The sequence below is a fragment of the Mastomys coucha genome, unplaced genomic scaffold (assembly GCF_008632895.1).
Source record: "Mastomys coucha isolate ucsf_1 unplaced genomic scaffold, UCSF_Mcou_1 pScaffold21, whole genome shotgun sequence".
NCBI lineage: Eukaryota > Metazoa > Chordata > Mammalia > Rodentia > Muridae > Mastomys > Mastomys coucha.
The window spans coordinates 64,456,827-64,472,333 of NW_022196904.1; the positions used below are offsets into that span (position 1 = coordinate 64,456,827).

The 15,507-nt window shown below is 44.3% G+C and overlaps 1 protein-coding gene across 2 annotated transcripts in view; it reads right to left on the reverse strand.

Annotated features, from left to right (window-relative positions):
• Slco3a1 (solute carrier organic anion transporter family member 3A1) overlaps window positions 1-15,507 on the reverse strand; it is a 279,766-nt gene that overhangs the window by 72,060 nt on the left and 192,199 nt on the right. For both annotated transcript variants that reach the window (XM_031386999.1, XM_031386998.1), the window contains exon 3: window positions 8,654-8,752. In XM_031386999.1, the coding sequence (XP_031242859.1) occupies window positions 8,654-8,752 (99 nt within the window). The remainder of the gene's footprint in view (window positions 1-8,653; window positions 8,753-15,507) is intronic.

The following is a 15,507-nucleotide window of genomic DNA, read 5'->3' on the forward strand; positions in this document are numbered from 1 at the left end:
GTGCTGGGCATGACTGTGCATGTGCTGGGTATGATTGTGCATGTGATAGGTATGACTGTGCATGTGCTGGGTATGACTGTGCATGTGCTGGGTATGACTGTGCATGTGCTGGTACGACTGTGCATGTGCTGGGTATGATTGTGCATGTGCTGGGCATGACTGTGCATGTGCTGGGTATGATTGTGCATGTGCTGGGCATGACTGTGCATGTGCTGGGTATGACTGTGCATGTGCTGGGTATGACTGTACATGTGCTGGGCATGACTGTGCATGTACTGGGTATAATTGTGCATGTGCTAGATATGACTGTGCATGTGCTGCCTTGTGGTTCCCAAGTTTCTTCATCCCAAGAGGAATACATTAACGAAATGTCCCTATTGACCAGCTTCGGATACTTGACAGGAACAAGATTGAAGCTCTACCAACCTAAGCCACAGATTAGGGGATATGCTTGTTATTGTAGCATGTAGACCATGCCTACCTCGACTAATACAAATGTCTTGGGAAACAGATACCCTTCCCTGTGGCGACAGCAATCCTGGAGAGGCCTAGACAGAAAAAAGTACTGTTTCAGGTTGGAATGGGGCAGCAAAGCTTGAAAATCTATTTTTCTATCCGGTTCTAGTTCCTGTATTGACTTTTAAAGCTTGTTTTCAGCCTGTTTGAAGGTGTCTGCTTGCAAGATATACAGGGCAAAACTGGAAAGCACCAATCACTCTCATTTTCTCAGACACATCAATATACCAATGACATAAGAGTGGAGGTGGTGACTCAGGCTGGGGGGAACAGCCTGAGCGGTGAGGTGTGTGACATGCTAGGAGAAGCAGATCGACAAAGAAAAGGCTCTGCAGGCGCTTGTCTACCCTTGGACGCTCCCAGTGCTAGGGAAACAGGATTTTCATTCTTTAGGGGGTTCAGTCAATCAGAAGGGAGAGACTTTGAAAGAAATGAAACCCCAACACAATCTTCTACATGTGCCTATATGGGATACAATTGTCAGGAGATGGGACACAATTGAGACTCTCTTTGTAAGTGTCTCAGACATGTCTACAGACTCTCCCTCCTTAGAAGACCTGTTTTTTTTTTTTTATTTGTGTGTGTTATATGTTATGTGTGAATACATGGTTTATGTGTGGTTTTTTGCATGAGCATGAGGGTATGTGTCCACATGCCCCATGGAGGCAGAGCATGACGCCCACGTGTCTTCTTCTGTTGTCTTCTGTACTTTATTGCCTTGAGCTAGGGCCTCACACTGACCTGGAAGCTCACTGCCTTGGATGGGCTGTCTGTCTGTCATGCTCTGGGACTCTGTCTGTCTACCACTGTCCTCTAATGCTGGGGCTTTAGGCATTTGTGTAGTCATGCCTAGCTTTTACACGTGTGCTGGGGATTCAAATTTAAGTTCTCCAGCTCACCTAGAAAGACTTCTACCTACTTGGCCATTTCTCCTAATCCAGGGTCCATCTGTCTAAGAGTCCTGTTTTGGCATCTAGCCTCTGGGCTGCTTTTATTATTTTTTAGTTCTGTTGAACAAAGGAAGCAATATGCTAACAGTTGTTTGTCACCTCTGCAAAGAGCAAGTGACTACAAGGAGCCTATCAGGCTTTGTCCCCATTTCCAAGGTAAAAAACGAAGAAAGTCAGAAGACACAGGAAGTAAACAGCACACATCTCATTACCAGGCCTGCCCATGAGACTGTGAGAACTCTGGCTCAAGGCAAATTGGGGACAGTCTCTTCTTTCTCTTGGGCCGTACTGACGGCCATTATGGCTCTCTGGGCATTTTTAAGTTCATGTACCTATTTGCTTAAACTATGTTATCAGACTTTTGCTATGGGACTCGGGAATTTCAAGAGTATCATTAAACCTAATTAGAAAGTGGAGGTGGTGAGGGTGTGGAACATTCCAGATTCCAGCCATCCAGCTAATGAGTCCAAACTGAAGGAAGCTGACTGCAGCGCTCGTCCTCTCAAAAGGCAGAGCAGGAAGCCTAGCTCGTGACCTTTTCCCACAAGCACATGGGCTACAGCATCTTGCTGCAGCTTCCAATGCCATGCAGCTGTCGGCAGGGCCAGTTGGTGTGCATGTGCCTCTGGAAAAATGTCCACACGTGTGCTGGTGAGGTTTCAAACAACTAGGGAAAGGTAATTGTCCATGGGAGGGAGTAAACCTTCTGATTAAGTCCGGCTTTCAGGGAGGCAAGCTGCTAGGCTGAAAGAAAGAGTTTGGAGTCAGGGCTGGAAGCATGCTGGATTCTTTGGTAACTGCGGATGCTAGTAGACTTCTCAGATGCCCCATTAGACCCATCCTTTATAGCATGCTTCTTATATGCAAGACATTGTCTGGGTTGAATGTGTGGTTTTCTTGCATTAGCCACACACAGGCTAGAAGAGGAATGGCTGCCCTAGGATCACAGAGCTCATGGGAGTCTGGTCTGGATTCTCAGCTTTCTGGACTTTCAGAAGGACACACAATGCCTTACCAAATAGAAGCTACACCCCTACAAGGTTCCAAGTTCCCAACAAGACAGCACATGCACACCTTTAATAACTGTTAAATCATGGCAGCTGCTATTCCTGAATCTCCCTTTAATAAACCCACACGACTAATGCTGGTCAATTCAGTGCTTAGGGGTACACCTGAAACTGAGCCCTGTCTTCAAGGTTCTGTTCATGTTCAAATTTTAGTTTCACCAAGATGTTCTGAAAAGGGAACTCTGCAGGTCTCATCCCTTCTTCTCCCTGGATCTCACAGGATGAATCTGTTTGCCTTAAGAGGGAGCAGTGGAGGCACACAGGATCAAACCCAGATAAAAGGACAGCCATTGAGTACTGTGCCTAAACCTGACCAGATAGATGAGCCTCGGGGGAGCTGCCTACCTCTACCCCTTCTCTGGAATCTCCCAGACGGCTGGCTCATCCCTGCAAGCAACCCGCTCCCCTGTTCCCACCACTGCACTGACTCCCAGGTTCCAGTCAAGCCTCCTTTCTCTGTGCACTGCTGCCTCCTTAGCCACTTCTGAGTCAGGGGAAAGAATATTTCCCCTCCATTTGTCCCACACTACAGGCCTTCCATGGACACCTTTGCCACCTCCACATAAACTCCAGGGAAGGCAGCGACTGCTTTCCCCGCATGATCCCCAACTGCAGATTCCAGAGATGCATGTGGGCTATGCATACAGACAGACATCCATGTAGAATGTAACATTTCTATATGGCGGGCAGCCCTAAAGAAGAGCTTTGTCACAAAGTGAGACACGATAGGGGACCCTTTAAAGAACATAGAAATCCTGCCTCAAAATACAGCCAAATGCACCTAAACACAACAAGGTTCTGCCACAAGGGCAGAAACAATAAAAATTGCTTGGAAAGGAGATTTTCCTGGATGATTCCCTAACAGACTTAAGTGGGGATCTTCTGCCCTCTAGTGATTATAATCAGCATCGACCTTCAGGTACCTTCAAGAAGCAGTGTGACTCAGACATCCTCTCTTAGCAACAGTTCCCTGGTCACCTTGTGCTCAGGAAGGCTGCCACTAGTAAGACGCCGAGACAGTAAGGAAAAGTGCCCATCTGAGGTGTACACAGGAGGCATCAATGCCAATCAAGTGTGGAGGAGGTTGCTTAACTTCTCACAGGGCTTAAGGGACAAGAAGAGATGATGACAACTCTAAGGGGTCCTTAGTGCTGTCATCCTCTTGGAAAGCGAGAGCCTGTAGATGCACAAGCTAGGTGCTCCCAGCTGCTACTCTACCCATGGTTCTGCAGGCACCGAGAGAGGAGGCTCTTTCATGAAGTCTGGGAGAGGGGGTCAGGAGTTGGGAAAACCTGCCAAATGGCTCAGGAGACTTGGTTTGTATACAGATGTGCCTCCACTGGTCGGGTCTGGTTCCTCCCCTTCCAAATCTGAGATCCCAATCCCTCCCCTTCCGGATCTGAGATCCAGGTTCCTTACTAATTTGATGAAAGATCTGAGAGTACTGCTCAAGGTTCTTTTTGTTTGTTTGTTTGTTTGTTTGTTTGTGACAGGGTTTCTCTGTGTAGCCCTGGCTGTCCTGGAACTCACTCTGTAGACCAGGCTGGCCTCGAACTCAGAAATCTGCCTGCCTCTGCCTCCCAAGTGCTGGGATTAAAGGCATGGGCCGCCACCACCACCCAGCTCCTGCTCAAGGTTCTTTCTGGCTCAGACATTCTGGCTACTCCCTAGGCCTTGGTTTGATGGGTCACTACTGATATATGCCCAATACAAAATATATCATGCATCTTTTTCCAAGGCAGCTTCCCAAGGAGCTTCCATTCCCCTCCAGCCCCTGGCTGCCTCTGGATAGTGCTGCCTTTGGTACACCAGTTGGAGCTAGCTTTTCTGTCTGCAGGAGATGGCGGCTGACTTTACATGGAGTGTGTCCCTTAGCAGTCCATCCTTGCTTGCTAGAGTGGACTTCAAAGGGTCAGGCTGCTGGAAGACAGGGGCATTTAATCCCTTCCTGTACAGGCCTAGCACTTGGCAAGAATAAATAAGGCTGCATCTGATTTTATTTTCTACTTGGAAATTTGTAACATCATTAGAGACAAGTAAATATATCAGTGGGATTAATGGACTGAATCAGAGAGCAACTTGATTGGATTTAAGACCACATTATTTCTTTGGGGTGAATTAGTAAATTTAGCACTGTCAAGAGATGATGGATTGGGAACCCGGGGACTGAGAGTTCTTATTGATCCTGAGAACAGATCAGCCCAAGAAGCAGCTAAGGCTCTCCCCTCCCCCCACCTGCCTGCAGGGAGAAGAGAGGAAGGGAATGCAGCTTTGTTACTGATGAAACTATGTAGAAGTCCAGTGTTCTCTTCCAGGCAGTGGCCACAATAGTTGTGAATATAAGGCTGTTCACAGATCTCTGTTGATGCCCCTATGGTGGTTTGAGTAAAATGGGCTCCATAGCCCCATAGAGGTCTTGCTGGCGTAGGTGTGACATTTTTTGTAGGAGGTATGTCACTGGGCTTTGAGGTCTCAGAAGATTAAGCCAGGCTTAGTGGCTCAGTCACTTCCTTCTGTCTGTGGATCCAGATGTAGAGCTCTCAGCTACCTCTCCAGCACCATGTCTGCCTTCATGCTGCCATGCTTCCTGCCACAACAATGATGATCTCTGAACTATAAGCCAGCCTCAATTAAGTATTTTCCTTTTTAAGGGTTACCATGGTCATGAACTCTTTACTGTAACAGAAACCCTAACTAAGACACCTCCAAATCCCGGCCTCCACCTGGAATTCATATTCTTGTATAATAATCCTGTTTAACTGTGGCCCTGTGTAACTGGCTCTTTTCCAGCAAAGAATGCTGCAGACATTACATGATGTCACCCCGAAGGCTAGCTTACAGAATGTCATGGCTCTGAAGCCTCGGGGGCTCTCGCTTATCCTCTCTACAGGAGGACGGGTGACAGACTCCTGGAGAGAGGACCAGGAGAGTCAGCCTGGCTGAGTCATGGGCTCTGCAGACTCTGGTTACATCCCACTAAAGCTGTTCCTGAGTCCCAGACACACTTAAGAACTGTGAGACAACAGCCAGGTGTGATGGCCCATGCCTTTAATCCTAGCACCTGGGAGGCAGAGGCCTATCTCAGTGAGTTCAAGGCCAGCCTGGTTTACAGAGTTCCAAGACAGCCAAAAAACAGAAGGAAAAAAAAGAAAAAAGAAAAAAAGAAAAAGCTATGTTATGTTAGCTATGAGACAAGATGTTTCCTTCATGAGTAACTATATATGACTCTATATATGTTATGGACTTGCTTTGGCAATGAATTAGGAGATAGAACCGGGTGCATTAGTTCTGATCACAGACTTCAAGGACCAATGTGAATGTGTAAGGCTTCCTGCCTGGAAATTATAAACACGGGGATCAGGATACATATCTGTGGGTCTGGGTCCCAAAGCAGCCGTGCTGAGCTAAGACCCACCTCTTTCCAACCCCAATCTATGTTGAACAGGTTATCTACAAGATTAATTTTCAGCATATCCAATCAGTAAAAACGGGAGTACTGATTTGTCAACATGACACAGCCAGGATGGTCAAGCCCTTTCGCCAACTCAATGGAATGTGCCTGGAAGACAAGACTCTGGGTATGCCCATGAGGATCTGTGTATTAATTAAGGTGGGAAGGTCCACCCAGTCACACACGGTGGGGGTGGGTAGCAGCATTACCCTGGTTGGATTTCTGGCATGACTAAAAAGGATAAATTTGTGATGCTTTTCTGCCCTCTTGTGGTAAGAGGAAGCAACAACTCTCAAAATACCTTAAGGAAAGGAGGGCTAATGGAAATAGATTATTATTTAGCTGTAAAGAAAAGTGAAACATGGGTAAATGGACAGAACTAGAAATAATCATTGTGTGTGAGTAACCAAGCCCAAATAAGACAGCTGTATTCTTTCTCGTATGTGAGCGCTAGGTTTGAAAGCCTGACTATGTGTGTTTAGCCCATAGAGGAATGAAAAGTAGAAGGGGCTAATAACCACTTAGAGAGTGCATCCCATGTGTGTTCTTTTGTGATTGGGTTACCTCACTCAGGATGAAAGGAGAAATCATATGACATGTAAATAAAGAAAATATCTAGTAAAAAAACAACCTAAAGTCAAATTTATTTTCCTTTCCTACCATTTTGATCTATATAGTTCATTTGCTAAATATTTACATATGCATGTATGTATATTTAAATCAAATATATTATTATTAAATACTACCACATACTAAATTTTATCTTAAAAAAGAAAGAAAAGAAAAACAGAAGGGGACTCTGGGAGGATTTCAAGGGGTGACACGTGATTTTCTGGGCATGACAAGGCTGTTGTACACACAAACTCAGTAGCTGTGATAGTGTACATAAGACATGCACAAGATCAGGGCAGGAAAAATCCCAGCTTGGACTGGGGATGCTCAGGGTGCCCTGTTCTTAGCTGAGCAGCTACTGGTGGTTGGAGAGGACGAGTAAGTTTCTTCAGGTATGTAAGTATGTGACCCCACAAGGCTACTCATGCTCTAGCAAGTGGTCCTACACTCATGCACTCAAGCAGCATTAAGTGGATTTGGTGAGAGAGAGAGAAAGAGAGAGAGAGAGAGAGAGAGAGACAGAGAGAGAGAGACAGAGAGACAGAGAGAGACAGAGACAGAGAGACAGAGACAGAGAGACAGAGATAGACAGAGAGAGACAGAGATAGAGAGATAGACACAGAATCAGTCAGACAGACAGACATGGGGGCGGGAGAGAAAGAGCAAGCACACGAAGTTCAGAGAGAAAGGTAAATATAGGAGAAATTGGAGGAGAGGGAATGGGGGTGGCCTTGATTCATCCATCCATTATATCCATATATGAAATTCTCAATAAAAAGACCCTGTTGCCAAGATGGCAGAAAGCCACAAAAAGCTAAGTAGGATGGTACCTTGCTTTTCACCTCCTGACTACGCTGCAATGTGCTCAGAAGCCTCACACTCCTGCTGCTACGTCTTCACCACTGCGGTAGACTTCTCAGAGTTATAAACCAAAATAAAGTTTTCTCTCCTAAAATGTCAAGTGTTTTAGTTTGCTTTTCTTTTGAAGAGACAAAACACCTTGACCTCAAACAAAACAAAACAAAACAAAACAAATCTGGGAGGAGAGGGTTTATTTCATCATACATTTAGTGATGGTCTATCACTGTCATTAAAGAGAGATGTCAGGCCAGGAATTCAAGGCAAGAACCTGGATGCTGGAACCTGGATGCAGGAGCTGAAGCAGACACTACGGAAGAATGCTGCTATTGGTTCATACCCAGATCCACATCCAGTTCCCTTTCTTATAGGCCCACCCACCTAGGGAATGGTACTGCCCACAGTGGGCTGAGTCCTCCTGTATTAGTTAGCAATCAAGAAAATGCCCCATAGACATGCCAGGTTGTAGGCTAATCTGATGGAGGCAATTTCTTACTGGAGGTCCACTTTCCCCACGTGTGTCAAGTTCACAACCTCTTGGGGAACCAACTCACGTGAGGTCACAGCACTGAGACTCGTAACTAAGAGCAATATCGTTTACCCAGACAGCTACACGGTTTAACTGCAGAATCACAGATGTGAAGCCCAGAGCTACTGAGAAACATATGTCGTTTTCTAATTAAAAATACAGCAAGCTTTGCTTAAGATGTTTTTATTTTTATTTGTATTTTGCGTGTGCGTGTGTGTGTGTGTGTGTGTGTGTGTGTGTGTGTGTGTACACTTTTGGGAGATGGGAAATGAGGCCCTGTGGCAAAAATTAAGTTGTGGCGATGTGCCTTTGAAGAGGATGTGGGGACCCTAAAGAGGATATGGGGACCCTGATTTCTTCCTCTTTCTTTCCTTCACAGCCACCATGTGGTAACTAGCTCTGCTCTATCTCATGGTCTTAATAATCAAGTGGTATCTTACCAAGAGGCCCCCAAACAACATGCCAACCAAACGTGGGCCCTGAAACCATAAACCAGAACAGGCCCTTCTTGGTTTTGATTTGATTGTCCCAGTCATACAGATCACAGAAATAAAAAGCCAGACAACACAAACATGTTGCATAGTGGGAGGGTCTTAGCCACGGGCTGAAGACTCCTTTATAAGAACGGAATGCCTGTAAGGGTGCTGAGCAACTATGATCTGCTCCTTACTTGTGTCAATGAAGACTGCATCCACATAGATTTTGGTACAGAAAGAGCCCAGAATAAATCCGCAGGCTGGTCCAAATACCAACATCGTGAACAGGATTCCTGAAAGAAGAAAACAGAAGGTTAGGTTAAAACATAGAAGCCCGTCAAGGAGTAAAAATCACCAAAGGTGAAAGAGAGAATATTATCCTGGCCAAGTAAGATACCTGGTTATTATAAGTGATCTTACAAAGAGTTTTTCATCTTTGAGAACTCCATGCAAATACTGTGTATCAGGGTAGAATTCCACAGCATGTTGTTTGTTTCAGGTTTTATTTTAAATCATGTGTTGCTAGATGCACATGAGTGCTGTAGCCTCCGAGTCTGGAAGAGAGGGCATTAAATCCCCTGGGGCTGGAGCTGGAGTTAGAGGTGGTTTGAGCTACCCGATGGGCATCCTGGAAACAAACTTGGATCCTCTACAAAAGACCCTCTACATACACACATGCACACTGTTAACAACTGAGCCATCTTCTCTCCAGCCTGTTTACAGAATTTGATAAATTTCTTTAACAGGGTATTCACAGCCACCTCCTCCTGTTTCTCTTACCTTTAGAGGATTTTGTGTTGTAGCAATCAGAAATACTAAATTAATCCAAATCTATCATTAAGTAGTGTTTCTGTCACTAAGAAGGGGAGGAGTGCTTGAGAGATGGCTCAGTTGGCAATGTACCTCCTACATAAGTATACAGACACTCACTTGGCTTCTTAGCGCTCATATATGAGCCAACCATGGCAGACAGAGTGTAACCCCAGTATTAGGAAGATGGAGACGTACAAGTCATTGGAGTGCATCAGCCACCCAACTTAGTTTAATTGGTTCCGTGATACACCATGGCCCCAAAAATAAGGCAGAGCAACCAGGGAAGTCACCTGATGTCAACCTCTAGCCTCCATATGCACACACATACATGTGCACAGGCACCTGTACCTATATATACACATCTCATCCTCCTCCCTATATGCACACACACTCTATACATACACACGCAAGCATATGCACACGTGTGCACACACACAATGAATTTTGAAAGAATTTTACAACCCTGGTTTTACATTCTTTTAGCTATACCCATCCCCCTACCACACACACACCCCGTCTTTCTTCTGGAAAGATTCTAGGCACTCATACAAACTCAAGAATTCTTAGAAAGTGAGAAAGGTCAAATTCACAAAGTATTTTCAAATGAAATGAAATATTTACAGTCTCTAAATATAATAAATATCAAAACCCACACAGGGTATATGTGCAGAAGAAGTGACTAGATAGTGGACAATTTCAGTTTTTCCCACCAACCCCTATGGTGGAACCACTGTTGTCACTGTGGTTATGATTGTTTAGGGAGCAAGCCTGCCTGTGACGCCTGATGGGATGACAGACCTTGGCTGGGTATTTAGTTGCCAGGCAAATATAGTATATAGGCTTTGCATAAAACTTTTGGATCACCCTTGGAAAAAAAGCACCAAGCCTAAACTACTATAACTGCTTAATTAAACTTCCATCTTCAGTGCACTTCCCAAGTACTGATTATCTCCCAGCCCTTGCTGATGAATAATTAAGTAGCAATCCTTCATGACAACAATAGCCATCCAATGGGCACAGCCTTTAACTTATGTCCAGACCGATGGTCCAGAGCAGTGGGTGCCAGCAGGTCTATGTGGGGATCAGTGTCACAGTGGGAGCCTAAGCTTACAGGAGGACACATTTGTCTATTGACTGGTGCCTTAGGAGGTGGGGCTCAGAGGACATGGTTCACTGGGTATGTGCATTATATAGCTTCATTTTATCCACAGTCCTTCTTAGTCACTCTACTTCCTGCCCACCATGAAGCCTGCAGCTCTCTCATGGCCTTCTGTTTCAGCTCAGGCCTAGAATCAACAGAACCAAGTGATCATGCACTGAAACCTCTGAAAACATGAGCCATGATACATTCTTTGTCATTTAAGTAGTCTCTCTCGATGTTTTGTCATAGCAATGTAAACCGGCTAACATACTTACAAGCTCCTTCCATGGTCCAAGCACTAACCTCAGGTTTGGAAACTCAGCCATGGACTTCAAATAGTTAAGAATCCGGGTCTTCACACAGCTCACTGACTTACAGAAGGAGCCAAAAAGAAAACTTCAGAAGCCATAGACCCAAGTTCAAATGTTTCTAAGTGTTTGGCAAAAGAAACTGGGCCTTTACAAATAGGAACCCAGAGCCCCAAAGCAATCACTTGATTTTTTGGCCTGTAGACAGTAAGGCAGACACAATGAAAAGTAATGTTTTGTATCATAAGAATAGACTGCCAAAAAGAAATTAATCTGTTTCAAAATACTCTAAGGACTGCCACAGACCTCAAATCTCACAGCTATTCTTATTTAAGGGGGAAGTTTCAAAAGGGAACACGAGTTAACTTTGTAAAGGAACAATACCCACATGATGAGCATGCCAGTCTGTTTTGTCACAGGGTAGATAGACTTTGATAGCTGAACAAAGAGTGTCGCGTGTGCAAGTTGATAGGCGCAAGTTTTGTGTGTGTGTGTGTGTGTGTGTGTGTGTGTGTGTGTGTGTGTGTATGTGTGTACCTACACACGCATATGTGCATGTTCACAGTAATATAGGGAGGGTTCCCCGGGTCCAGTGAGTGATAGGATACTGTTCTATCAGTGCAGTACATCCCTAGCCTCTCTGGGGGCCAGAGGCTCTTCCTCAGAGAGATGTCCCAGTAAGCCAACAGCAAGCTGGTTTTGAAACATTTTCTATGGATAGCTCAACAGTATGATATAAGAAGGACCCTTTAACATCCGGAGGCAAAAGATCCCATCTCAGATGGAGCAGCCTTGGAACAAGGCTTCCCTTGCATCCTTAGGGAAAGTATGTGGCACATAAGGATCTCACAGAAAGTTTCTTGTCAATCTATATCCCCAGCTCTCCTTGTCATCAAGTTGTTGTTTTGTTTATTAGCAAAGTGCCTCAAAATGTTCTGCCTGAGAGGTAAGTGGCAGTATCAGGCACCTGGCTGTAGCATCCCTGTGTGGAACAGTTCCTGGACCAGACGGAATTTTTGTTGTTGGCTTTTGTTTTTTTTTCCACATTTGTGGCTCATGAGTGCCCTCTGCTGCCTGCTTGGTTTCTGTACACCACAGAAAGGGCATGCTGGGGAAGAACTTGAGAAAGGAAGCCAGGAAACTACAAATCCAGAGTTGTCCTCTTTCCACTACCCTGTATAACCCAAACCACTTTACATCCCTACCCCCGGTAATCTATTCAATCGTCTGTGGATAGATGCGCTCTTGAATATTCCCTCATTTGTTTGCAGCATGTAGCTAAACACATAACGAGCAAAGGGCCAGAAGCCAGAGCTTTCTAGTCCATTAAGGGTTCTCATGAGTGAGTGTTGGATAGCCAAAATGGAAGACCCAGAGCTGCTATTTTCTATCCTCATCAGTGTTTATTTGCTTCTCTGATGTTACCTGTCAAGGAGCAGTGGGACCCTTGCTTTCTAGTAGACTTTCAAGGAGGAAGCAGTGTGCCAGGAGGGAGCAGAGGATGTTGGTGCCAAAGCTGTGATCCCCTTAAACTTAGTGTACATCTGCAGCTGCCAGATAGGGGGCTGAGGGACCCTGAACTCACAGGATACTGTACAGTATAACATTTATGCATCTATGTCTATGTCTAGGTGTATGTATGCGCACTACATGCATGCAAGTGCCCGAGTAGGATGGAAGAGGTGTCAGATAACCTAGAACTGGAGTTACAGGTGGTTGTGAGTCACCAACCATCCTGAATGTTTGGAACCAATCTCCGGTCCTCTTCAAGAGCAAGTGCTCTCGACTTCGGAGTCAGCTTTCCAGACCCATGCTTTCGGCTATGGGCTCACGCTATTGATCCCCAACCCGTTCTTTTCATTTTTTTAGCATAATAGATTTATTTTTCTACTTTTGAGATTATAACTCCCCCTTTCATTTCCTCCCATCTAGGTCTCCTATGTACCCCTTCCTTGATCTTTTTCAAATTCACGTCTTTGTTATTTTTTTTTTCATTAACAGTTGTTGTTGTTGTCATGTGGGGTCTGTGTCTGTGTCTCTCTGTCTGTATGACTTCCAGTCTTTGAGAACTGAGTTTCCTATAGCTTCTTAGGAGGGAAAGCACTTGTGGAAATCAGTTAGGGGTAGGAAATAAAGCTGGAAGTGCCTGTACTTCTCTTGGCTCTGAGAAGCCATGTGGCTCCCCAAAGGGATGTTAACACCAATTCGTAGAGCTGAGGGTTACTAAGGTATATTTATATTTCTCAAAGTATGTATACCAATTTTCAAACAATTATTATGATGTTGGATATACACACTTAGTAAGCAGTTTGAACATAACCATTTAGCAAACAAAACTATTAGTTGCATTTTTCCAGACTACAGGTTCTATCATATATATATATGATGAAGACATATGAAGACAATAAAATTAGTAAATGAGGGAGATTTAGGAGACAGATGTGGATTATCTTGATTCATAGACAGAGGATGGCAACATTCTGGTCATGCCAGGCTAACCCTGATATGAACCATAGCGACTCTCAAGGAAATTATGCCTAGGGACATCTCTTGACACCTCCTGCTTTGAATTTTTCAAATGTAGTGCTAGCCACCCAGGGTCCGGGTAAGAAAGAGGAATGGCTAAGGGTTTCATCAAGGAAGTGGCTTTCATGTTAGAGAGACTTTTAAATTCTGTTTGTCAATTAGCAGTATGTGCTGGCCACATACCTTATAGCAGACCCTGTGCCAGGAACTGGTGTTATGGCAATGAACAAAACAGACATCTTGATCCTTATGAGGTTTTTATTCTAGAAGATGCAAGTCCACAAACCAGCCTAGTCACAGTGCTCTTTTGTAGCAGTACAAAACAAGAATATGTAAATTGCAGCTAGGGCAAGTGGTCTCAAGGGCAAGGTTTTTGTTGCTATTTTGGTAGGCAAAATTAAGGCCCCCAAAGATGTCTACAACTCTCATCCTCAAGGGCATTATGGCAGCAGGTGGATGGAACTAAAGCTTTCAATTAAGGCAAACTATCTCTCTCTCTCTCTCTCTCTCTCTCTCTCTCTCTCTCTCTCTCTCTCTCTCTCTCTCTCTTTCGGTGTGTGTGTTTGTGTGTGTGTGTGTATGTTCTGAGCATGTGTATGTGGGTGCATGCACATACATGTGTGTGCATGTGCTTTTAGAGGCCAGAGGTTAATGTTGGGTGTCTTTCTTGAATATTCTATACTTTACAGATCTCTCATTGAACCTAGAGGTCCCTCATTCAGCCAGTCTAGCTAGCCAGTGTGCTAAAAGGATTCCCTGTCTCTGCTCATTGAGCACTGGGATTATAGGTGGGCTGCATGTCCACAGTGTTGGGATTAGAACTCTGGAAGATATTTTAACTGCTAAGCATTCTCCCCAGTTCTAATCAGGCTTTTTTGTTTGTTTGTTTGTTTGTTTGAGACAGGGTTTCTCTGTGTAGCCCAGGTTACCCCACAACTTGTTTTATAGGTTGGCTTTGAACTCAGAGATCCATCTGCACTTGCCTCTCAAGTGCATCTGACATTAGAGGTGTGTGCCACCCCCACCAAACTAGGTGATCTTCAAAAATAACAGCAGATATTGGGTTACCATATACTATATTATTACATAGTATATTAATACATGTAATTATATATGTAGTATAATACACACACACACATACCCACATGTCTGAAGGTAATTGTAAAAGACCTTCAGATGTGGAGGGTACAGAAGAGTTAGGTCAGGAGCCACCATAAAGGACCAGAGAGATGATATCAAGAAAAGGACTCCACCACCCACACTGGGTTTGAAGGGGTGAGAGAGCCATTAGTCAAGAATATGAGTACTCTCCAGAAATCAACAAGACAAAAAAAAAATAGATTGCTCCTCCTGGAAGGATTTCAGTCTGACTATCTTGATTTTCATGACCTTTGACTTCATGACTTCAGATATCCAGAAGTGTAAGATAACCACAACCACAGTACTTGAAGTCACTCTGTGACATATTTTAGGCATGCAAAGTGATCATACTGGCAAAACTTTGACACTATCTAAAAACAGTTGGTGATAAATCAGCCTTTTGACTTGTAGCTCTCGCTTTCAGGAAGTATTGCATAAAAAGTGGCCCCACCGGCTGGAGAGATGGCTCCGTGGTTAAGAGGTCTTGACTTCTATAAGAGGTCCTGAGTTCAATTCCCAGCAACCACATGGTGTCTCACAGCCATCTGTAATGGGATCTGATGCCCCCTTCTGGTGTGCATGAAGAGAGCAACAGTGTACTCACAAACATAAAATAAATAAATAAATAAACAAATAAAATGAAAAAGATAAAAGAAAAAGTGTGTGCTTATGTGTATTAGGAGACCCACCCAACAATGCTTGTAACTCTATAAAACCCCAGATCTGAAAATAAAATGTCTGCTCAGATAACCTGGAGTCTCTACAGTCTGGAATTTTTATGCAGCAAAGGCCACAGATCACTTGCAGGATGAACACTACCAACAAGTCACAGTAACTATGGACAAATCGTAAAGAAGACAGTTGAAGACAATTGAGTCTAAGTCTGTTTGTCCGGATCCAAGGTGGCAAAATGAAATTAGTGAGCTGTAACTATGGAAACAGGCTATGCTGGAGGCCAGGGGAGTAAATCTGACAGAAGTTAGAACTGAAGCCACCGGGATGGGAAGAAAGACAATTATTATTACCACTACTATGCTTTTATGTGTACACACATGTGCCATGGCATGACCACCTTGGGTCTTCATTTTTCCCCCTCGTTTTTTTTTTTTTTTTTTTTTTT